The 22190-nt window shown below is 50.2% G+C and overlaps 7 protein-coding genes and 1 non-coding gene across 8 annotated transcripts; 2 read left to right on the top strand and 6 right to left on the bottom strand.

The window, feature by feature from the left end:
* Positions 1–910: 910 nt before the first annotated feature.
* GGS25DRAFT_t107 lies at positions 911–1008 on the bottom strand. Its single transcript has one exon. It is a non-coding gene; the product is annotated as a tRNA-Thr (tRNA).
* Positions 1009–1279: 271 nt separating this feature from the next.
* On the bottom strand, positions 1280–4073 carry GGS25DRAFT_506925 (uncharacterized protein). The gene is made up of 4 exons (XM_049262357.1): positions 3025–4073; positions 2816–2892; positions 2080–2589; positions 1280–1922 (listed from the first exon to the last, which is right to left on the bottom strand). Exons 1-4 carry the CDS (start codon positions 3352–3354, stop codon positions 1529–1531), a joined length of 1311 nt encoding a protein of 436 aa, XP_049113010.1. The 5' UTR covers positions 3355–4073; the 3' UTR covers positions 1280–1528.
* A 224-nt stretch (positions 4074–4297) lies between these two features.
* On the bottom strand, positions 4298–6751 carry GGS25DRAFT_506922 (phosphatidylinositol-glycan biosynthesis class S protein). The gene is made up of 2 exons (XM_049262356.1): positions 6280–6751; positions 4298–6213 (listed from the first exon to the last, which is right to left on the bottom strand). Exons 1-2 carry the CDS (start codon positions 6556–6558, stop codon positions 4849–4851), a joined length of 1644 nt encoding a protein of 547 aa, XP_049113009.1. The 5' UTR covers positions 6559–6751; the 3' UTR covers positions 4298–4848.
* A 205-nt stretch (positions 6752–6956) lies between these two features.
* On the top strand, positions 6957–10137 carry GGS25DRAFT_506919 (acetyl-CoA synthetase-like protein). Its single transcript, XM_049262355.1, has 5 exons — positions 6957–7046; positions 7110–7705; positions 7804–8558; positions 8619–9760; positions 9845–10137. Exons 2-4 carry the CDS (start codon positions 7699–7701, stop codon positions 9750–9752), a joined length of 1896 nt encoding a protein of 631 aa, XP_049113008.1. The 5' UTR covers positions 6957–7046; positions 7110–7698; the 3' UTR covers positions 9753–9760; positions 9845–10137.
* Positions 10138–10225: 88 nt separating this feature from the next.
* On the top strand, positions 10226–12425 carry GGS25DRAFT_506913 (diphthamide biosynthesis protein). The gene has a single exon (XM_049262354.1). It carries the CDS (start codon positions 10332–10334, stop codon positions 12033–12035), a length of 1704 nt encoding a protein of 567 aa, XP_049113007.1. The 5' UTR covers positions 10226–10331; the 3' UTR covers positions 12036–12425.
* Positions 12426–13218: 793 nt separating this feature from the next.
* On the bottom strand, positions 13219–14028 carry GGS25DRAFT_525385 (uncharacterized protein; the record flags this gene model as incomplete). The annotated part of the gene is made up of 2 exons (XM_049264767.1): positions 13219–13839; positions 13975–14028. The coding sequence occupies 2 exons, from the start codon at positions 14026–14028 to the stop codon at positions 13219–13221; spliced, it is 675 nt and encodes a 224-aa protein (XP_049113006.1).
* Positions 14029–14708: 680 nt separating this feature from the next.
* Positions 14709–16631, bottom strand: GGS25DRAFT_534600 (uncharacterized protein; the record flags this gene model as incomplete). Its single annotated transcript, XM_049265792.1, has 3 exons — positions 14709–15506; positions 15680–15831; positions 15886–16631. 3 exons carry the CDS (start codon positions 16629–16631, stop codon positions 14794–14796), a joined length of 1611 nt encoding a protein of 536 aa, XP_049113005.1. The 3' UTR covers positions 14709–14793.
* Positions 16632–17355: 724 nt separating this feature from the next.
* GGS25DRAFT_448113 (uncharacterized protein) lies at positions 17356–21446 on the bottom strand. Its single transcript, XM_049258802.1, has one exon. The coding sequence runs from the start codon at positions 21011–21013 to the stop codon at positions 17741–17743; it is 3273 nt and encodes a 1090-aa protein (XP_049113004.1). The 5' UTR covers positions 21014–21446; the 3' UTR covers positions 17356–17740.
* Positions 21447–22190: the final 744 nt, after the last annotated feature.

The following is a 22190-nucleotide window of genomic DNA, read 5'->3' as shown; positions in this document are numbered from 1 at the left end:
GTTTGTCGTAGTAAACATAATGAACAGCTTGACCATACGGCTGAAAAATGTAACCTGAGCATGTTTATTCTATATCATATATCATATTCCCAAGTACTAATTTGGGACTTCCGAGCGCATCGTCACATATAGAAAGATCTCCACAACTATTACGCATGACTTAACGTAGTTTGATATTTCAGCTGCCAAGCTGGTAGTTACGTACATGGCACTACCCTTTGAGAAACGGCCGATGCTAACAACGATATCTGAAATTTCCGTTAACGTAGTGTACAAAGTAGCATGTAGTTATTCCATAACGAGTTTCATTGGCCATTAAATTCCAAGGGAATGAGTTGGTTACGTCTACATGATGGTTCGTCAAATCTGACGGCCCAAAAGCTTGAATTAGCAAACACATCGTTCCCTTGCGCGGCTCACAATACCGGATGTCCCAGTTCGTCGAACACCTACATATGCAGAGCAGTTATAGTTACATTGTGCATATTTTCTCACCTATGTACCTAACTAGATAGGTAGGGCTTCTTGTGTACCACAAGCCACCCGGTTACCCGGTTACTTCACTCAAACTGACTTTCGATAATCTTATGCCAACCGGAAAAAAGGTGACAAAAAGGAAAACGGTTCGGGTGAAGATATCCTATAATAATTGGGTGATCGGCCTCGCTTCAAGACGTGCTTCCGTGCTTACCATATGTGCTTACACATATTTCTCCGTGATAGATGTACATATGTATTGCTGAATTAAGTGTACTATGTAGAAGCTCCAGCTCCAGGGGGGCTACGGAATCGGCGGGTCCAGCCTCGGGTCCTCCCGTCTGAGTGCGCACTGGTCTAGGGTCTAAAAGGTGGAACCAACTAACATGAATGAACACGACCAAAAAAAGAAACGCCAAAAATTGATAGCAATTGCCCACTACTGGAGTCGAACCAGTCATCTCCTCATAGCTTCCTCATTAGGAGTACATAAAGTACTAGTGAGGCGCATTACCGCTGTGCCAAGCGGGCGATGGTTTTTCCTTTCCAAATAGTGCTACTTATACCTAGTATTTATTGGCAACCAACTATCACAATTGAAATAATCCGATGCATTTCCGTTATACAAAATGCCAATTAACGGTTTTTGATGCATTCGCCTTTGAAGGAGGCCTATTTCTTGAACAGCTCTTATCACAAACATTAAAATAGGTAACATCCCGTGTGAATTGATGGCACCTAGTACCTAGGTGGTATACGAGGGTGTGGCTTAGACAGATAGCACTCTAGCTCGAATAAAATACGAGTTGTCACCTGCCTATCAATTGAACGAGAAGAAGTTACATAAGTATTATGGGATTGGAGGCGAAGACAGGTGTGATTCTACTTCGTGTACTACCTACTGCAAATACCTTGATTTCAACTTCCCGCCCCTGAAATCTAAGTGCACCTACAATAACCTCCTAGGTTAGGCAGATATGTATTTCCTACAACGTGCAGGACACACTACATCATCTGTAATGCACACCTACCTAGCCTAGTACCTAGGCAACTAAAAGGGACACCCACCCCACCTACTCGCCTTAATCTTCTTAACATCGACCTCCATCTCCTCCGCGCCCAGCCCCACCCTATTCTTCGGGCCCAGATCCGTCACCAGGTAACCCTCGGGCATGTAGACGTCCGGGTCATCGCCGGGCAGCTTTCCGCCCAGCGCCCTGACCACCCACGCCCCGGGCCCCCAGCGGTTCCAGAACGTCGGCTTCATGTAGAAGGGGTAGTTGCCGTACTGGATGCGCTGCGTGGCCCGCCCCGTCTGCGGGTCCGGCTCCTGCTGCCGCTTGAACTCGAAGAAGCGCGGGAGCGTGAGGTGCTGCACGACGAAGCGCCGGAGCACGAGGAGGGTGTATGTTGTGGCTATGGCGGTGATGCCGGGGACGGGCAGCCTGCGAAGGTGTTAGATCTACTGCCGAAGAAGTCCTCGTTGCACGCATACTGCCAAGCATCGATAACTGTCGATCCTCGGTTGTGTAATGTGCAACATCATATGCTAGATCAATCACGGGGGACCCGCAGCCGGGTCATGTCCAAATTTGAACTTACATAAAAGCCTCCCTCGCCCTATCATCCAGCAGCGCAACCACGACCTCCGTAACGAACCCCTTCGCGAACCACGGCACCCAGTACGTGATCATCGGGATCAGCGCCCTCGCCGGCTTCGCGCACACCGTACTCGGCTTCATAGCCTGGATCTCGTAAGACTTCGCCCAGGCCTCGATATCCTCCGCGAACTCGAGGCCGTCGCGCCACGCGGGAGCGTGCTCGAGATAGCCCTTGTACTCGATGCCCATGGCATCGCCGATGGACTTCCAGAAGACGCCGTAGGCGCAGCGCTCCATGGCGTTCAGGGGGCGCCAGTCGTAGAGGCGGGCGAAGCGCGGTGGCTCCGTGATGAAGACCGACAGCGTGTACAGCAGGTCGGCGTTGGTAATGGTGCCCGCGGCGACGTACTTGCTGTGCAGGAAGTTCATGCGGGCGATGCCTCGCATGGCACGCTCGGTGGTCGGCGGGCTGACAAGGAATTCGCCGATTAGGACGGCTGTGTCTTCGAATCTATCATTGGTTTAGTTAATGGTACGGGCGTGAGGATGGCCTCTAGCATATAGCACATTAAGCCACGGGTAAGTATGCTATTAAGGCTAGGTATAGACTAGAGTGGGCGGATTGAGGTTGGTGTCGTTGTGCCAAGATGGCAATGTACTAGGCAGTTAAAGCCAAGCATTATAGACACATCCGAATAGAGCAAGTACTAATAAGACGACCAAGAAGAATATCTCACCTCTTCGGACTTCTTTCAGGGTCCGTCAGGTTTCCCGTAGCTAGGAGCAGGCGGCTAATACTCTCAATACCGTACGTCTACAATGGACCCACCAAACCCGGGCATGGTGTTAGCCATGTGCATTCCTATATTCTTCAGACACCTATCCATCCATTCATCCATTCCATCTGAGAGTTGGGAAGGAAGAGGAAGGGAAGTGAAGTGCGCACCTTGAACAGGCCAAACTGCAGGGCCAAGAACTGGAACAGCGGCATCTCCCACGACGACATGAAGTGGATGATCTGCTGGGCCTCGACCGTCGTCATGCGCGCGAGCGACGCCCGGTCCGGGAACCCGAGCTTCTCGCGCAGCGCCTTCTCCCGGCGGTGACGTAGGGTCCGGCATAGCACGATGTATAGCAGTAATACCGGGAGGAGGAGCCGTGCCCATGGCATCGACGCTGCGAGTGCTAGAAGCGTGTGCGGCGGGGGCGGGGACGGTGGCGGTGACGACGGTACGAAGGCTGCTGCTGCGGTGCGGATGCCCGATGAAAGGTTCATTGTGATGGTGGATGTATGCTACCTATTGGCATAGGCAACATAGGTAGACGACTCAGGGAGCAAACGGTTACTTTTTATCTTTCACTGTCCGGTCGCTCCGGACATTCGAATGATAAACCTGATTATGGCTGTTGGAGGATCAAGTGACGGTATAGGTCCAAACTAATATACATGAACAGTAGGTAGGTAGGTAGCCATGTACGTAACGTAGGGTATGCAAGCACTTCGTTGTAGATTTTACGAAAATGCTCATTGGCTCCCTGGGTCCAGAAACATCGGTTACATTGACCCGTCGATCTCGCACACACACCACCCGGATATCTCCATTAATTTAATGATTACCTTCTTAATCGGAGAATCAAATGACTGCATACCTAACCTGGCGGGTTGCTTGATCGAAGTGGCTGCCTGGGCCAGACTATTATCTAGACTGGGTGGGAACGGGAATGGAACAGCTCATACATGCACCGGGACTGGCACTATGACTGGGGAACCAGAATGTCTGTAACGAGGTTCGCCCTGTGTGTACGTCAATGTATTGGAAGCAGGAAGGCGGGACTCCATATGTGTACACACATGAAATAGTGTTGATACATAAAATACCTACACAAAACCCACATATGGCTAGCAATATATGGTAGTTACCTACTAGGTTAAAGTATGTAGTATTCCAGGTTGTTTTGCATAAGCACAAGGTACATAAGGTGCACATGTGGTTGAACAACCAACATTGAAGGTTGAAAATATGTAAGAAAGAAAAAGAAAACCAACGGAAGAAAAAGAAATTCTCCACAGAAGTTACCTGTAGGTGATATGTGATAGATGAAACATAGGTACATTACCTACCTACATATTGTCATATACCGCATATATGTACCCACCTACTATGTACATTACTAGGTACTGGAGTCTGGTTATTGTGGTACATACATCATTCAGAATACCGTACCTTCATGTCGGTTTCGAGTTCAATGTTCGTAACGATGAACCATAGTTAGATGATTATATTGAAGATACCCCAGCCGTGGAGAAGAGATGGAGGGGAGAAAATCTGCAGATGTATCCATTTATCGATTGGCTCCAGGGCTTAAAACACTTTGGGTCTTAACAAAGGCAGTAAACCCAGGGAATATCATTGTGACGCTATAGCATTATAGTGTACCTCATGACTGGTACCGTTCGATATCTGGTATGACTTGATAGGCGTGACCTATCTAGTATCCATTTCACATGTCTGTGTGCTCTTTAGGAGACTCAACGTCGGTACCCTATATGCAGTAGACTGGGCACTGGATAGGAATAGAGGTAGTTACGATAGCACGTCCATACCACCCATACATATGTAATGCTCAACACTGGGCTTGCCAGGCTATAGCAGCACATCCCACCCCGTCTCGGGCCATCTATCTAGCTATAGGGCGAAACTACGATCCGGGCTTGGCATGTTACGGGTTATTGCCAATTCGTAGTAATCTATATTCTTCTTTGATAGGCTCATGGCTCTTTTACGTTCCCCATCCTTCCCTTTCTCCACGCCTTGATCTGATTCAGTAGGCCGATAAACAAGGGGACCCCGACCGGCCCAAGCAATGGTAAATACACAGCAATCTTGTGTTCGTCGGGGAAGTATAACTGTCCGACCATGCTCTTCTCAAAGAAGGCACGCTCGGCCTCAACATCGGCAATTCGCGCGTGTTCGAGGCCGTCAGTTCCACCAAGGTTGGAGCACGCAAGCTGTAAGTGATGCATAGACTTAGCCACACCATCAGCTACGCTAGATGGAATCGATATACTTGGCAACGCCAGGGACAGGCGAGCTAGTGAGCCTAGGGATGAGGAAGCTCGTAGGAGCAAATCTGCGGTTCGAATGCGCGTGAGTGTCGAGAAGCGCATAGGCAAGGGACCCGACTGCGGGGTACCGAGTAGAGAGAGTAGATGGGAGGTAAAGGTGAGGATAGGCTGTTTTAGCAACTCCGAAGGGACATTACCCGTAGGAGGGGGTGGTAAAAGATACACAGAGCCCCATTGCGGAATGAGCCATGATTGGGAAGTGCCCGTTTCTGAGCCAACGCCAATAGTTTGGTTACCAATGTATACAACAAAGTTGACCGTTGGTGCACCCCCTATTGAAGGCGACAGTGGCCATTCGGCAGCATTTATAAAAGAGGAAAGATCCTCTTTGCTTAACACTTGCGATTGAACACCCGGAGCGGCGTATAACTGGACCTGGGTATCTATAGTGAAGTTATGAATAGGTCCGAGCATATCTAGTATGGGTTTCATGTATTCGTCGATAGCAGTTTCGATATCCCAGCCACTTGGAGTAGGCCCGCTCGTGAATAACGAGAATGTCAAATGGTAGGTTTGTGAATATTTCAACGATCTCGTCATTCGTTTAGAAAGGGAATCGGAGAATGTTTGAGAGGATCCCAGCGGCCGTTGCTCAAATGGCATGGACGATGTCGCTAATAGATATGACATGACATCCCGCTCCTCCGAGAAAGCTTCACGGAGCTGAGTCGCTAGGTATGTCGCAAAGTCGGAAGAGACAGCGTCTGGTGCCGGTATCGAATTCGGGGGGTAAGTAATGTCTAGGATGGGATTTTGCGACTGGAGCGAGGAAGTGGTAACATCGCCGGGGCTTAGGCGGATTATGAGCGTAGTATTAGAGTCCTGTATTAAATTGCGCGTGAGATCGGCGCTCGAGTGTTGCGATACTTCAAGTTCAAGACGATGTCCTTTGAAGTCGTCCGTTGTGTCTAACGCTTGTTGGGTAATGCGCACGAGATTCTCAACTTCGTCGCTTTTAAGAGTTGGCGCATCAATAGCGACATTAAGAGGGAATACCGGTTGACAGGTCTTGACAACAGAAACAGGTTAGTATTGAGGACTGAGTAGAGAGTGGTAGGTTCTGGGTATTCTGACCTTGCCGTCAGCCCATTCCATCATCTCGCTCAAGGGCAGATCGGCCCTGTATATGGTAGTCGTTTTCCACCATATTGGCAATCCTAAAAATAGAACAATGAACCAAAAAGATGCCACTATATATGATCGCCTTTGAACATCTTGGGGTTTCTCAGGGGGGGGTTGTTTTTGCTTTGCTGGCGATTTTGTGGTATCGATCGTTTTAGTGTCGGCCGTCGCAGATGCTGTCTCGGCTGGTGATGGGACGCTACGATGTCGGGTTTCGGAAACGGACGACATGGTTATAGCAAGCGTCGCTAAATTTTTGGAAGCATGGCTTGAGAGTCAATTGCGATGTTGGATCCGAACTGATGGCAATTCTTGTCAACGTGTCGTGAATTGGTGTGCATGTAAAAAAGGCTTAGTAACCTTACAAGTACAAAGCTGATCCTAAATGACAGCGAACTGTAACTGGACCAGTGTAACACTGACAGGGGAAGCTTTTCAAGGCATGGATTAATCGAGTACATGGGTACATAGCAACGCTACTAGGTTCCAAGTTATGTATAAATGCTTTACCTTATTAGTACATACTGTAGTGTATAGGTATTCACTTATCAGGATGTGCAAATTATTATTAATCTTTTTAGGCTCCGATTTAAGTTTGTCTAAACTTTAAAGTCAACGTTGCAAGCCGAGGTTCGTCGACGCATCAAAAAGCCGACGAGGGGTATACCTGTATGTACTACTATTGAACTACCATAATGGCAGTCACATAGTTACCTAGGGTAAGTAAGATACCTACAGGCTACACGTAGTCCTTAACTACTTATACTAAGGCTTAACTGTAGGGTATGCGCAAGGGGTCCAAGATGCCTATTAGTTACCTTCCTCTAATGTCATCAACCCATCAATCTTAAATTGATTCTAAAAAAAGTGAAGTCCACTCCACTTGGCCCACCGACTATTCTAACCTACTACGTACTTAACCTAGGTAACCATCATCATATCGTTCTTGGGAGATAGTTAAAGCATATCTTGTTATTTCAAATTCAAATTCTTCAATGTTTTCTCTCGTTTCACCCTCTCCTTCATCTCTGCCTTCATCTTTGATTGAATTAGCCATCTACTAGTTAACCATTCCTTTCTCATTGCTCTTTGGACTCACTCGTCCAGAACAGATTCTATAGCAAACTTGAATGTTGCTGTTCTGTTCTTGCTTGACTTTCCGTTGATTACCTGATAGCTGTAGAACCGTATATATACCAATTATATGATGCTTCTTGCTATTCCTGCTACTCCCGCTATCTAGTAACCTCTTTATCAAGGTAGCTTGTGAGGTGCCGTCTAATCTTGGCTCATCTTATCATTCCATGAATTCCACCTATATCTACAAACTTATCGTTGGACGAAATTAACTACGTGAGTGAGTTGACAACAATGCCCAGTAAGTTTTTTTTTGTGTCCTTGTGATGGAATGCGATTTGGTTCAGATCGGCCCCTGACCGAACCATCCTCCTCTCCCCTATTACTAATACACATCAGTTCCTTTGGCTGTGGCTTTGCCAGCCGCCGCTGCCGGACTTTCCTATCTTAGTGCCAGGACGGGATTCTCGTACGACCTAACTCTGCTGCGAGGCACCGTCCCAGCTTTCTACCGTAATATCCGTCGCGAGCGACAAGATCGCTGCAGTACGTTTTACGTGTTAGAGCAAGCAGCGACGAATAAGTCATCCAAGGATCGGACGTTCATTCTCTTCGAGGACAAGGCGTGGACTTTTGCCCAGGTCTACGAGATAGCGCTTAAGTACGGAAATTGGTTCAAGACTAAATTTAGTATCAAGCCTAAAGATGTCGTCGCCGTGGATTTTCAAAATTCGGACCACTTTCTGTTTATTTGCTATGGCCTGTGGTCTATTGGGGCTAAACCTGCCTTCATCAACTACAACTTGACCGACCAAGCTTTGATCCACTGTGTTACTACCGCACAATCAGTGCTGTTGCTAGTTGACCCAGAAGTTGCTGCAAATGTGAACGATGCAGTCCGCGAGAAGTTAGGAGACCTACGAATCGAGCTACTGACGGATGAGTTGGTCGCCGAGGTATTGGCGACTGAACCAGTGCGGCCACCAGATTCCCTCCGCAGTGGACAACTGGGCAGGGATATAGGTATTCTCATTTATACGTCCGGCACAACAGGGTTGCCAAAAGCCGCCATTGTTTCATGGAGCAAGCTGACGTTGGCCGGCTTGTTTGTCACCGGCTGGCTAGGGACTAAACCGTCCGACATATTCTATACGGTAAATTCTTTCCTTGCCCAGAAATATACCCGTCAAAGCAATCTAATGAGTTGTACGTAGTGTATGCCCCTTTACCACAGCTCGGCTACTATCATGGGAATGTCCCACTGTTTGGAAGCAGGCTGCACTTTTGCTGTTGGCAAAAAGTTCTCGACGAAGACTTTCTGGAAGGAAGCTCGTCAGCACAACGCAACTATGATCCAGTACGTCGGCGAGACATGCCGATACTTACTAGCGGCACCGCCCCAGATTGATCCAGTCACGGGAGAGAATTTGGATAAGAAACACAAAGTCCGCCTCGCGTTTGGTAATGGTCTGAGGCCGGACATCTGGGATAAGTTTAGAGAACGATTTGGCGTCGAGAGCATCGCCGAATTCTATGGGTCGACAGAAGGCACATTAGCTACGTGGAACCATACCCGAAACGAGTTCGCGAGTGGTGCCATTGGTCGTGTTGGTTTCTTGTACTCGGCAATCGCCAAGTGGAAAACTGCTATCGTGGAACTAGATCTCGAGACCGACACGCCATGGCGCGACCCGAAGACTGGGCTCTGTCGACAGGTCAAATCCGGTAGCGTAGGTGAGCTACTGTTTACACTATCAACGGCAGACATGCAGAAGGAATTCCAGGGGTATTATAATAACAGTGCGGCAACGGAGAGTAAGATCATCCGCGACGTGTTTAAAAAGGGTGATGGGTACTTTCGATCGGGCGACTTAGTCAGCTGGGATCATGAGGGACGCATGTATTTCCACGACCGCATCGGCGACACGTTCCGTTGGAAGGGTGAAAATGTAGCTACCACTGAGGTCAGCGAGGCGATTTCCCTACACCCGGCTGTGCAGGAAGCCAATGTGTACGGCGTGCAGTTACCGAATCACGACGGTAGGGCGGGGTGCGCCGCGCTTCTGCTTCGAGAGGGTGGTCCTGACGATGCGCTACTAAAATCTCTGGCCGAGTTTACCAGGAGTAAACTTCCAAAGTACGCCGTGCCGATTTTCCTAAGGATTGGTGAGGGCATCACATCGGCAGTTACCGGCACGAACAAACAACAGAAGCACGAACTCCGAGTCCAAGGCGTGGACCCTTCGCTAGTTGGCAGTGACAAATTGCTCTGGCTTAAGAATGGGACGTACGTTCCGTTCGAGAAGAGTGATTGGGATAGACTGAGTGCTGGGAAGGTAAAACTCTGAGCTGCTAGGTAAGCCGCTTTTCCAAGAGAGGGGGGTGGGGGACATTGATCTCAGGATAGACTTATTGTAGGAGGAGCTAATATTTTGTGTAGATTTCACGAGGATGTATATTGCGGAGATCAGATGAAGCATATGGGGCTAGATATATACTATTTTGACGCTTGATGATATATCCCGTCTCATAGCGAGGCTGCATGGTGTTGGCTTCTTAGGTATAGATGCATCGATGTTTGTATTATGCGGCTATACATGCACATACATAGCAATACCGGCATTCAATATAAGGTTCCTATACCTTGGTATGCATGTGTAACATTGAACTATTTGCATGTGAGCTTATTTCCAATACAATGGATATTACACCATTAGTGATTGGTGAACTTTACCTTTTGCATATTAGGTAATTCTACTAGTTACCCCTCCACCACTATACGTGCCCAGGTTAGGTACCCCTCCATTAGTTCATACATCGTGTACTATGTACCTATTCGAGGGAAAAAAAAAGAGAATATTTTACCTCATGACGTTTTAAACAATTTGAAATTTACAGTTATACTCTTTTCCATTTCCCTTTTTCACATGGCGTCCGATCTCAGCGCACCTCCAGTACTCTCTACACCAGCTGAATATACCTTCATAGATGACCCGACCCTGTCTTCCACGATCGCTCAAACGAAACAAACGAAAAGATCTGATGATGAATTATATGAAGTTTACGAGATTGCGCGAACAGCTGCCGATATTCAACAAAATGGCTGGAGGCACATAGCACTACAGTTCCCGGATGCCATGCTACCGGATGCACCATGGATTGTTAATGCGCTTCGCAAAGAGTTAAGAAGTGTGGCGGCGCATCTACAAGGAGATGGGGAAGAAAACGAGGAGAAGCCGGCAGAAAGCCAACGGTTATACATATTAGCGGACACATCCTATAGTGCTTGCTGTGTCGATGAAATAGCAGCCGAGCACGCAAATGCCGAAGGGGTCGTCCATTATGGCCGCGCATGTCTGAGTCCAACTTCGAGGATACCAGTAATCCATATCTTCACGAAGCAGAAACTTGACTACTACACCATAACCGAATCGTTCGAGAAGGAGTTTCAGGACAAGACGGATAAAGTGGTTGTTATGGCAGACGTCATGTTCCAAGACCACGTCTTGCCCATATGCGAATTACTCAGAGAAAGAGGATACACAACCATCATTGCGACTGAAATTGTACGAGATCCCACTGGACCGATACCGAATCGCAATATTATCTTCTCTGCTACGCCTAGTGAGGATGAGATCGTTCATAATTTAAATGAATACCATCTATTCCATATTTCCACTCCACCTACGTCACTCCTCATGACCCTTTCCTCCCGTCTCGCATCTTTACGAATTTACTCCACACCCTCGTCTCCGTATATAACGGACTCTACACCCTTAGATCCAAGCGCCACCCAAAGTTTACTTCGCCGGCGATATGGCCTTGTCATCCGACTTGCAACCGCATCTATAATTGGAATTCTCGTGAACACGCTATCCGTCAAGAACTACATGTCTACGATCTCCACCCTCAAAAGTCAGATTGCAGCTGCCGGGAAGAAGAGTTATACGATTGTGGTTGGTAAATTGAACGCTGCCAAACTTGCGAACTTTGCGGAGATAGATGGCTGGGTCGTCGTCGGGTGCTGGGAAAGCGGTCTGGTTGAGCAGGAGGGGCTGTGGAAGCCCGTGGTCACACCGTTTGAACTTGGGCTCGCGCTACAAGGGGAGGAGAGTAGGGTCTGGACTGGGGAGTGGTGGGGCGGGATTGAGGGAGTGGGAACCTCGTGGGCCGAGGAAAGAAGTGCAGAGAGCATCGCCAAACAGAGCCAAGTTGAAGAAGACAGCGCCGCTGCTCCAGACTTATATGATATCGAAGGCGGTGTCGACGATGAAGAATCAGAACCCCCCGAGTTTGACCTGCGCACTGGCAAGCTGGTTAGCAACAGCCGCCCGATGAGGATGGCTATACGGAGCGTGCCGCGGAGTGGAGCCGAAACCAACGACGTATTGTCATCGCTGAATCAGACAACCGCATCCTCAGCAGCAATTGTCAGGAGAGCCGCTGGAGACGTGGCGCTGGTGAACGGTGTGGCAAGTCCTGGAGCAGAGTTCCTGAGGTCGCAGCGAACCTGGCAAGGGCTGGGCACGGAATTCGGCACGGAGGATGATGAGGACAGCACAGTTGTTCGAGAGGGACGAAGCGGTGTTGCCAGGGGCTACACCGTGGGGACTGATGAGACGAGGACGTGATTGGCCCTGCCTCGCTCCGTATTTTGACCGTAAATCAACAATGCCCAGTGTTGAGGCGCAAATCCCGCCGATTAAGTCACCGCAACCTAATACTACTTTCCCCAGTTTGAGCATCAAGGACCAAATTCTCAGCCGAGACAGAGCCATGCCCTGCCGGTGATGGCCTCTGCTGAGTATGATCTTTGGCATTGGCCATGTACGACGTTCGATTGAGCTCTGTCGCACTTGTTTGGAGAGTTAGTAGTAACTATCTTCAGCTGCGCATTGCTATGCCTCACGATCTAACTATATGGATAAAGTGTTATAGTGAGGTTAGGGGAATGAGATAGTAGTGACTTTTGGATTATGTACCTAGCAAATGCCATAAGACTGCGAGAACGACATATTATTAGCCTCAACAGCGATTCTAGTAACTATAATTCAGTTGAGAAATAGCTATACTCTCTATCTACGTACATAGCTGAACTATAAAACCAAACGACGGCAGCAATGCAAGCCATTCATTTACTTCATCGTCCTTCGTAAAAGTAAAAACATCGTAGCCCGTACTCATCCACGTACAAACTAACTCATCTGCGAAACAACCAGATTACCACCGCTCTCGTAAATCGTATAGATACCTACTTAGGTACCTAGGTAGGTACGAGGTTAGGTAGGTAGTTTGGGAAATCGTGGGAATAACGTCATTATTAATCGTTGCAAATGTCATATACCTAATCGAAGGATTTCGTTAATCGTTCGGCAGAACTGGAAAAAAGTTGCAAGTAACTGCTTGTAACGTCCGCCTCTTCGTCGAAAATCTTGGGTCGTGTCGTAGTAATCTTCCTTCCGCCCATCATCACACATACAAAAACACAACCAAACTCAAGAGGCTCTCTCTCTCTCTTTCTCTCTCTTTAGTTTATACGTTACTCCAAACGTCGTGATGCCCAAACACAGATATTAAGAACAACGAAGTCTTGGCCGCCGAATACACGACCAATTGGGGCTGGCCACCGCGTTCTCCGGTTCGGGGGTTTCGTGGCTGAAGACATGTCGTTGCCTGGTGTCTGGATTGATGCGGCCCTCAACCAATTCAAGCTCTTAAGAGAATGCAACTCAAACCACGCCACCACACGCTGTTTTGTTTTGTTTTGTTTTCCATTGCCATTGATATACTCCTTCCTGCTCCCACGCAACTCCTCTAGACATACACCCTCCGATGCGAGTGCGTGCTATGCCGACTACTGTGCGGGCTGCGACTGCTGCGGTGACCATGTCGATGATGGTGCGTCTCACGATAATAGCCGGGGCGATCCGCCCCTCCACCATGGCGGTCGCCATGTAAACAAGCCAGTATGCTCGTCATGAAGAAGAACACACAGTTCATGATGCCAAACGCGAACGACGCCTTGAGCATGGCGCACGTCTTGTCGACATTCGCGTCCCAGTTGGTGAGCGAGGCGCTGCCGAAGGGGCCGAAGCTGACGTCGTAGGGGTCGCCGCGCGAGATGGAGGTGCAGTCGGCGGCGGCGATCATGCGCAGCGAGTACACGGCGCCGATGAAGGCGCCGACGAAGAGCAGGTCGAGGACGGCGACGAAGGTCGCGTTGGAGGAGGACCGGTGGTAGCTGAAGAGCGTGTAGATGGACCAGGCGAGCGCGATCACGGAGACGATGAAGAGGACGAGGATGTAGTTCGGCGTTAGCTGGTTCAGCTGCACGTACCCGTTCACGAAGTAGGCGAGCATGCCCATCGTGGGGATCTGTTGGAAGGCGTCTTTGGTTAGTTGGGGATGATAGTTGCGCTTAGGCGATTGGGTGTTCTTGTGCGGGTGGCATTCGAGTCGAGGGGTTAAGGTGTAAAGCAAAGTTGGTATGTATGTAGGTAAGTAGTAGGAGTAGAGCAGACAAGGTGGTGGGGATGGTGTGTTTTTTTGGGTTTTTTTTTCTGGACTTACCAATGTGATGATCTGCATGAAGCGCCAAAACGTAAAGAAGATGGCGAAAAACATCTTTGCGGATGGTTGGAGATCCCCTCCTCACTGCCCTCGGGAAATTTTATTTGGCAAAATTGCTTGGCATATATATGGTTGGATAATGAAAGAGGAGCTGTGTATCAATGGCTGGTAATTATATGCAAGAGGAGGAATATAGTCAGTGAGAAGGTGACGGGATATGTAAGTTATGTAGATGGTGGTGAGGAGGTAGGAATTGAGTGTAGAGATGTAGTTAAGTGAAAGGTAAGAGGTGAGAGAGGTGAGAAGTGACGGGTGAGAGATGAGAGATGAGAGATGAGAGGTGAGGATGGAGAAGGATACCTAAGGGAATAATCGAAGGCTGAAAGGGAACCTGACCAACCAACCGTCAACGTAAGGGTCGTGGAGAGAGAGTGAGAGAGTGAGTGAGTGACAGAGAAAAAGCTGAAGCCTGTACCATGTAATATCCAGGTCTACGGTACTAGGTACTAGGTAGTATACATCAACACAGTGAACACACCCTAGCATTTGTATGTAGGTACATGTACCTAGGGAACGCCAAGACCTGCAGGATGAGGTATGTATGCTCGAAATTCAAGGCACTAAGGCACATACAACACTAAAGGTAACATCGAACTATGTAGTACAGTGAACGAACAGGGTAATATGCACATACCGAGGTATGTCGTGGCTCATAAACTTGATTATAGTCATATACGAGAATAGGTAACTTACTATTAGTAGTAGGTATCTTCAATGTTTACTACTTAGCGTATTGTCACGGTCTACTCTACCTACCAACTAGCACTCAAACCGACAAGTAAACTTCCGCTGCGGCGCGCTTCCACTCCACTCCCTATCCCCCTCGCAATTCCACGGCTCCTTCTCCTTGCGGGCGAGGTTATCCCACGTCTTGGCCCCGTACTGCAGCTTCACGACCCAGTACCGCCACTGCGACGGGGAGCAGCTCTTGCCGACCGAAACGGCCACGTCGCTGCCGCTGCTGCTGCCGCTGCCGCTGCCGTCGGTATCCCGGCAATCCTGCGTCTTGGCGCCGGGCGCGAGGTCCCGCGTAAAGGTGACGACGAGGTCCGCCCGCAGCTTCGTGTCCCTCGCCGCCGCGGTCAGCTTGGCTCCCCACTCCGTGCGGAAACCCCCCGTGTCCTCGACGCGCAGCGTCTTGCCGGCGGCGTCGCGGACTGTCGCCGTCGCGTTGACGCCGTCCCGGGGCCCGTGCGACGCCTCCCAGACCTCTACGCTGCAGGTGCCCTTCTTGGGCTCGGCCGGCTTGGCGGTTCCCTCGGGCTTGGAGACGGTTTTGCTCGTCGTGGGCTGGGGCTTCTTCGCACTTGTCGCGCTAGGCTTGCTCGTGCTGAGCTTGCGCGCGGTGGATGATGCAACGGTGCTTGAAGTATTGGTGCCCGTTTTGCTAGACCGCTTGGCTGACGTTGCGGGTGCTGAAGTGTTGCCGGAGACGCTCTCTTCGAGCCCCGCCTTTTTGAACTGCTCTAGGACTGTGCGATGGGTTAGCTATGCGCTCTCTGTGCTTTCCCTTGACCACCTTCCCCCAAACACGCCGCTCATATAAAATACAGGTAAGGCGTGAACTGGTACTTTTTAAGGTAGATATCGTAGGTGCTCAATAGCAGCATTATAAGGAGAAAGGTAAGTAAAGCTAGGTACTCACGCCAGTTCTGAATCATCGTCCCCACGGGAACAAAAGTGGGCTCGGGATAGCCTTGAATCTTGTGACCCCTATCCGTAAGGACTGGGAGTTTGGAGGGCGTCACGGTGGTGGACGTGGTAGCGAATGTCACTTGACAAGAGTTTGGTGCATTGCTGTTCTGCTATTAGACGGTAGGACTTTCAGAGGCTGGACATCATCATCCTCACTTGGGTGTCTTGGTATTCAGGAATGTGGTCCAGCTGCCACCTGTCTTCAGACTGTACGACTCGGTAACCATGACGATTGCTGTGATGGTACAGCTGCCGCTTGAAGAGGTTGTCTTGGAAGAGGTTATTTTGGAAGAGGCTGGCATGGAAGAGGCTGGCGTAGAAGAGGCTGGCTTGGAAGAGGTTGTCTCGGAGGAGGATGCCTTGGAGGAGCCTGTCTTCGTCTCAGTTGGCGATGGATCTTGAGTGTTCTTCTTGTCATCATTGTTCTTGTCGTTATTTTTGTCGTTATCCTTGTCATTGTCATTGTTGTTCTTATCATCGCTGTTCTTGTCATCATTGTTATTTTTGTGATTGTTGTTCTTATCGTTGTCGTTATTATTATTATTATTGTTGTTGTTGTTGTTGTTGTTGTTGTTATTACCACCGCCACCAGGAGGTAAGTTGCCAAAGCCGGGGAATGGGACTGGGATTACACCGATACCGGTACCGACGCCGCCGTGGTCCTTGTCGTCGTCATCTTGTGTTCCGGGAGGGCCACCTGTTTGACTTGGCTGGGTAGCTGAAGCCCTTTCTGTTCCGGGAGGCTGCTGTGTATTCTGTATCGCCGTAGCAGTTGTGGGTTTCATGGAGGTTTGCAACGTAGTCGAGCTTAGACAAGGACAGTCACATGGTGGGCAGTCTTCGTCGGCTACCAACTGTCCAGCAAGGCCCAGTAGAAGAAGCAGGTTCTTAAGGGTCAACATGATGCTGGACGGAACTCAACCCTGTGTAGGTATCGTCTACTAGGTATTGTGTGTTCGATAGGTAGGTACGGACAAGAAAGATTTTTATGGTGGAATCAAAACACGCATTGCGGAATGTAAGTGGTATCTACCTAGCCTATCTATATAAGTAAAAGGATGAGTAGGGTATTTACCTAAATTTAGGAGAATCACTTCAAAAAACACTTCATGCAAAGACGAATTTTCACGTTATAAATAACATAGCTCCTGAGATACCTATTTCATATTTTTAGGATCGGGCTAAAGTCTCTGCTCTCGGTATCCTATTCACGACATAGAGTTGATCATTGTTCTATAAAAGATCGCAGGGGTCGTGCGGCTCATGCGGCTCGGCTTACATTACATGCCACTACCTACCCAGGTATATAATAATCATTTTCGAACCATAGAGTAATAAATATAGGTAGGTATCTGTAACTATATCATGAAATAACCCTAATAAGTGCCTACCTAATAGTTAATAGGCCAGAAATTCCTCGAACATGACGTCCGGCCCTTTTCTCCCTCAGGCGCATCATCTTCGGGGCGGTAAAAGGCATTCTAAACCTGCTTCATGGCAAGCCTAGCATTGAGGCATTGAGGCAGCGTCTCCTATGGAAATTCTTTTCTCAACTGTTAGGTACTGGATATGACCGCAAGGCTAATAGATCTATAACTCTTCAACCACCGTAACAGACCTAGGTATAACCAACTATGATGAAGCAGGTAGGTAGTGCAAGTCAAACACTCACATCGTCGACATCGTCCACACATCATTAATTCAAATGGGGTAGGTAGGTACCGTAAAGATCAAGAAAGTACTTAGGTTAGGTACCTAACTAACTCCCCCCTTTTCCTCTAATACTCCTACATAGTTAGTTTGGCCTCTTCCCCCCCTCCACCACCAGACCAGGCCAGACATATAACATATCCATATAAAATATCCATATAACAGTAAACTCGTCCCAGACCCCAAGTCTTTTTTTGCCTAAAAGGTAGGTTGGTATATCGAACTACATTGAACAAAAAACTCGAGCTGCTAACAAGCACACATCCCCACCAACTCCTCTCCTCTCCCAACCTAGCCTAACCTACAGACTTTCCTCGACAACCGACTCCAGCTCATCGAAGTCCCTAATCACAGGCCCCAACCCATCCGAGCTATTCGGGCTCAGTATTGGCCCTCCCCCACCACTACCACCGCTCCCCCCTCCACGATCACCATTACCACCACTCCTACTCCCATCCACGCTCGTTGGGCTATACCCCCCGCCCCCACTACCTCCCCCATCCCCATAGTCATCGAACCGCGACACGTCCAGATGCAAGTCCAGGTGCTTCGGATTCTTCATCCTTCGCTTTCCGAGGGCGCCGTGGGGCTCGGGCCACTTATTGTTATTGTCGTCGGCCTTGACGCTGCCGGTAACGCTGCCGGGGCCGGGGCCGAAGGTGGCATAGCTGCGCTCGCTGCGCGCGCCGCGGGAGGGGGCGTAGCTTTTTGGTTGGTGGTGGTGGACGCTGCTGTTTACGCTGCCGTATCCGTGATTTTGGTTTTGGTGGTGGCTTTGATGCTGGTTCTGGTGCTGGTTTTGTTGGTAATACCGTGCCGAAGAATGCGGCCTTGCAATCGATCCCGCGTCCTCCGAGTACGAACTCACGACACTCCTTGCCGAGGAACCGCCCCAGATCGTCGGCGTGGGCGGCGCCGCCAACCCACCACCACCACTACCACCGCCAGCGCCAGTATTGTCACCGACGATGCTGGACTGCACGCTGCGCGCCGTGTACCAGCCGTCCGTCTTATTAGACCTCGTCGTGGCGGGCGTCCCGGGCGGGCGCGGGAACATGCGGGCCTGCGCGCGCATCATGCGGAGGACAGGGTCTGAGATGCTGCCGCCGCGCGACCTTGACCTCGACGTGACGGAGACATCCGCGTCGGAGTCGCCGCCGCTGTCACCACCGCTGTTGTTGCTGCCGGCCTGCTGCTGCCAGGTGCGCGGCACGGTCCAGCAGTGAGAAAGCTCGTGGCGGGCCTCGGCCACGGGGCCGGACGCCCCCTTCCACGGGGGAGCCTTGGCGCCGTTGAAGCAGGGTGACATGTGGTACGCCACGTTGTCCTTGTACCGGATGTTGGGCGAGTCGACGGAGACGCTGGCGAGGGTCTGCAGGATTCCGTAGATAAGCACCCACCGCCCCCGGCGCGCGACGAAGGGGTCCACGATGCCAACTTGGTCCGCTTTTTCGAATTTCACAAAGCTCTCGATTAGGTCGGACTGGGTGAAGTCAGATCCGAGTATGTATATGTTAGTCGCTTCCGTGTATGCGAGCTGCGCGCGCCTCTCGCCGTTTTGTTTCGCGTTGCTGTTTTTGTCCTTCCGCAACTTTTCGCGATTCGAGCCAGAGGTAGGCGGTGAGATCGGGGGAATGGATTCGGGGACCAGAGGGTACGGATGCGGGATATGAGGGAATCGCATTCGGTTGTCAAACTCAATCAGCATATCCGTGAGCGGGAGCTCAGGGGTATCCGGGTCGAAGGACTTGTTGCCACTCTCGGACACCATCATCCACTTGCGACTGCTACGGGTTTCGGATTCATCCCACACGATGTCGCGGTTGACGAGGTAGTCGTAGAGCGCGCCAAATTCCTTCTGCATTTGTCTTGCCATTGTCCTTGTGAGCCATATATCTTCGCCATCCGCCGTCCGCGTATTCGCATCGAGAGGAGGGGGCCAATCGCCGTGTACCGTAGTATGATAATTGACGAAAAACTGGCGCAAGCGCTCAGCAGCATCTCGTGCAGGGCCTCGCGCGCCAGGACCTGACGTCGGCCAGATATCTCCGCAAGAGAACTCGGCAAGGCGCTCTTCGGCAGCTTGCACGCGCAGCTGGGTTTCCAGATACGCACGCTCCAAAAGCGCGCGCGTGATGGGCGTGATGTTCTTGAAGTCCGCGCAGGCTTCCAACCGAGAGTACATCCCGGCGCAATGCACAAACGCCTCGTTCCATCCTTCCTCCCACCGCACTTCCGCGGACTCAGACCACGCCAGCATGGACACGGCGGTTTCCGGATCGTTCCGAGAGTCGTCGATGCCGCGCCCAGACAGATAGTTGAGGATGGTGCCGAGGTTATCTGCGTCGGAGGGCATGTACGCCGTAAGACGGGTTAGCAAGTCGGACAACGCCTGGAAAAGGGATAGGCCGACGAGAGAAGCATGGTACAAGAGCGCAAATACGTTGCGCGTCGTGATCGCGTGCCGATGCGCTTCGAGTCTGCTCAAGTTAGGCGGAGTGGGAAAGTACATCTCATATGAGATCTGTCCATCCGCATCCGCGAGATTGGTATCTTCCGAAACTGGCGGGGTGGGCTGGCCATTCCGTCCTATATATCCTAGCTGCTGGTGCACACCATGTGGCCGAAGCATCGGGGGTGCGCCGATGGGCGACGGGGGCATTTGAACCCGCGGATCGTATTCATCCTCAGTGGACCCTTCACGGAGGAGGGTGAGAAGGAAACGAGATTCGGTTGTCTCGATGATATGAGACGAAAGACGGAAAGAAGGGTTTAGTCGCGGGACCTGTCCTTTGCGGCCAAGGAACACTAGCACATCCCCATTGGGATCCCATAACTCGGGATCCTTTCGTAGCTTGTTCCATCGTTGCACAGGTCTCCCGGCACCAATCCAGCGTTTAATGGGTGGTGCATTCGATTGTGGAGGGATCGGTGGGAGTTTAGCTGACGGCGGCGGCGAAAGCATCTGCTGATATTCTGGATCCCATACGAGGTGTGACGGGTGCTGGGCAGGTGTCCCGGGTCCTTCGTGCATGTCAAAGGAATCCATATCACGGTGGCCCCTGACTGTGGCGGATGAATCGGGTCTGAATCCTACATCGAGTCCCTTCTTCTTCTTGGCCCCAAATGAGAAGGCTTTCGTGATGCCTTTGCGGAACTCGTCGCTCTTCTTGTCCATCGCACTTCGAAAACCAGACCTTTCGATACCCGACACATCCTCCGTTCTTAATACAGGCTTCCGCGCTCTGGCATATGCGTAGTCGGGCATAGGCCCTTGCTGAGATGCATTACTTCCCCCCTCCCGCTTGCCGGATTCACTTCCACCACTCTGGCTTCCACTGCTGTTATTACCGAGATTTATGATGGGGGGACGATAGCTGTTCAATTCCGCCTCCCGCGCCGTTTCGTAAAACTTGAGGAGTCGCGCATTGGTAGTGCCATACCCGGTACTTTGCGGGAGTACCGATTCGCTGATTGACTCAGCATCAAGCTCAGAATGACCGCTTCCTACATGCCGCCCACCAGGTCTTTGCTCGGTGATCTTCTTTCTCACGTATGCGCTGCGTCCAGACATGGCAGGCCAGGTGAGCTGGGTTTTCGATCTAGGAACGCCAAGTATCTGCCAGAAGCGACTACGATTGATTTGGCGTGATCGGGATGTGCTATTTAAAACTAATGCTACGAATTCCTCCGACTGCACTGGAGATCTTCGGAGAGATCTGGGGCCGACACCATGTAGAGTTGAAAGATAGGTGACGCTTTGGTTAGCAGACTTCTATGGGTTTGTGATAGCCGCGCATGGCATAAATTGCCTTCAAAACAAGAACAAATAAACGTCCAAGAGTGCAGCGCAGCCAAGCCAGTAAGTAGTAGTTGGTGATGAGTGTTTTTGACAGCGGGCCTGGCTAGTTGTTTGGATCGTCGTAAAAGATGTAGTAGCTTCAATGATGAGAGAGCCTCCACAAAACAGAAGAGACGAGAAAAGGGGACCAAGAAAGTCTAGCTACTAGGTAGCGGACCGAAAAGCCCAAGCTATCCTATGAACTATCCTAGACTTGCGTCAATACGCCCAAGTGTCTATCATTTATTTCCTAGTACCTAGTACCTAGCAAGGAGTGCGAGTCCGAAACAAGTGACGCCCGCAAATTAGAATGAATGGGAAAGGAATCGATAGTCCAGCACGCGTGGTTGAGAAGTCTCGGAGAGGAGGGGGGCAACATTAATATCTATCATTTAAATTCCGACAATTAATGAGCTCGTGGCGTCTGGCATTGCTTATTGCGACTCTGACTCTGACTTGTTTTTCGTTCGTTGTTTGTTTTCGTGGAAGAGATTCGAGTAAAATGAGATGCTCACGGAGCGGCTGGATATGCCATTGCTGGGCATTGTATGGATTCGATACTAGTATAAGGAGATACTTATTTACTTACCTACTAATTTGGGAGGCAGATATTAAGATTCAACCTCGACGAATCCCCATTGCATGTCGTCTCTCCTGAGCCATCAGGGATATCGAAGACTTAGACAACCCAGAAACCCCCTAACCTACTACTGCGTAGTAGGTTACTATGAAGGCAGGTTAGTTGTGGGGGGAAGGCTAGGGGGGTTATCAGTTAGTTACAGGGCGTCCGGGGTCTTTCATTCTTAGCAATGTCCCGAAGTGTGAGCGGTTCGTAACTTGATTGGTTCATTTTCCCACGATGTGTCGGTTCTCAGCTTCTGATGCCCCTCCTATCCCTACAAACATTGTA

Source organism: Hypoxylon fragiforme (genome assembly GCF_022984875.1).
Source record: "Hypoxylon fragiforme strain CBS 206.31 chromosome Unknown GGS25scaffold_9, whole genome shotgun sequence".
Taxonomy (NCBI): Eukaryota; Fungi; Ascomycota; class Sordariomycetes; order Xylariales; family Hypoxylaceae; genus Hypoxylon; species Hypoxylon fragiforme.
Note: the sequence above shows the minus strand (reverse complement) of the source record. Positions and strands in the feature narration are given on the sequence as shown.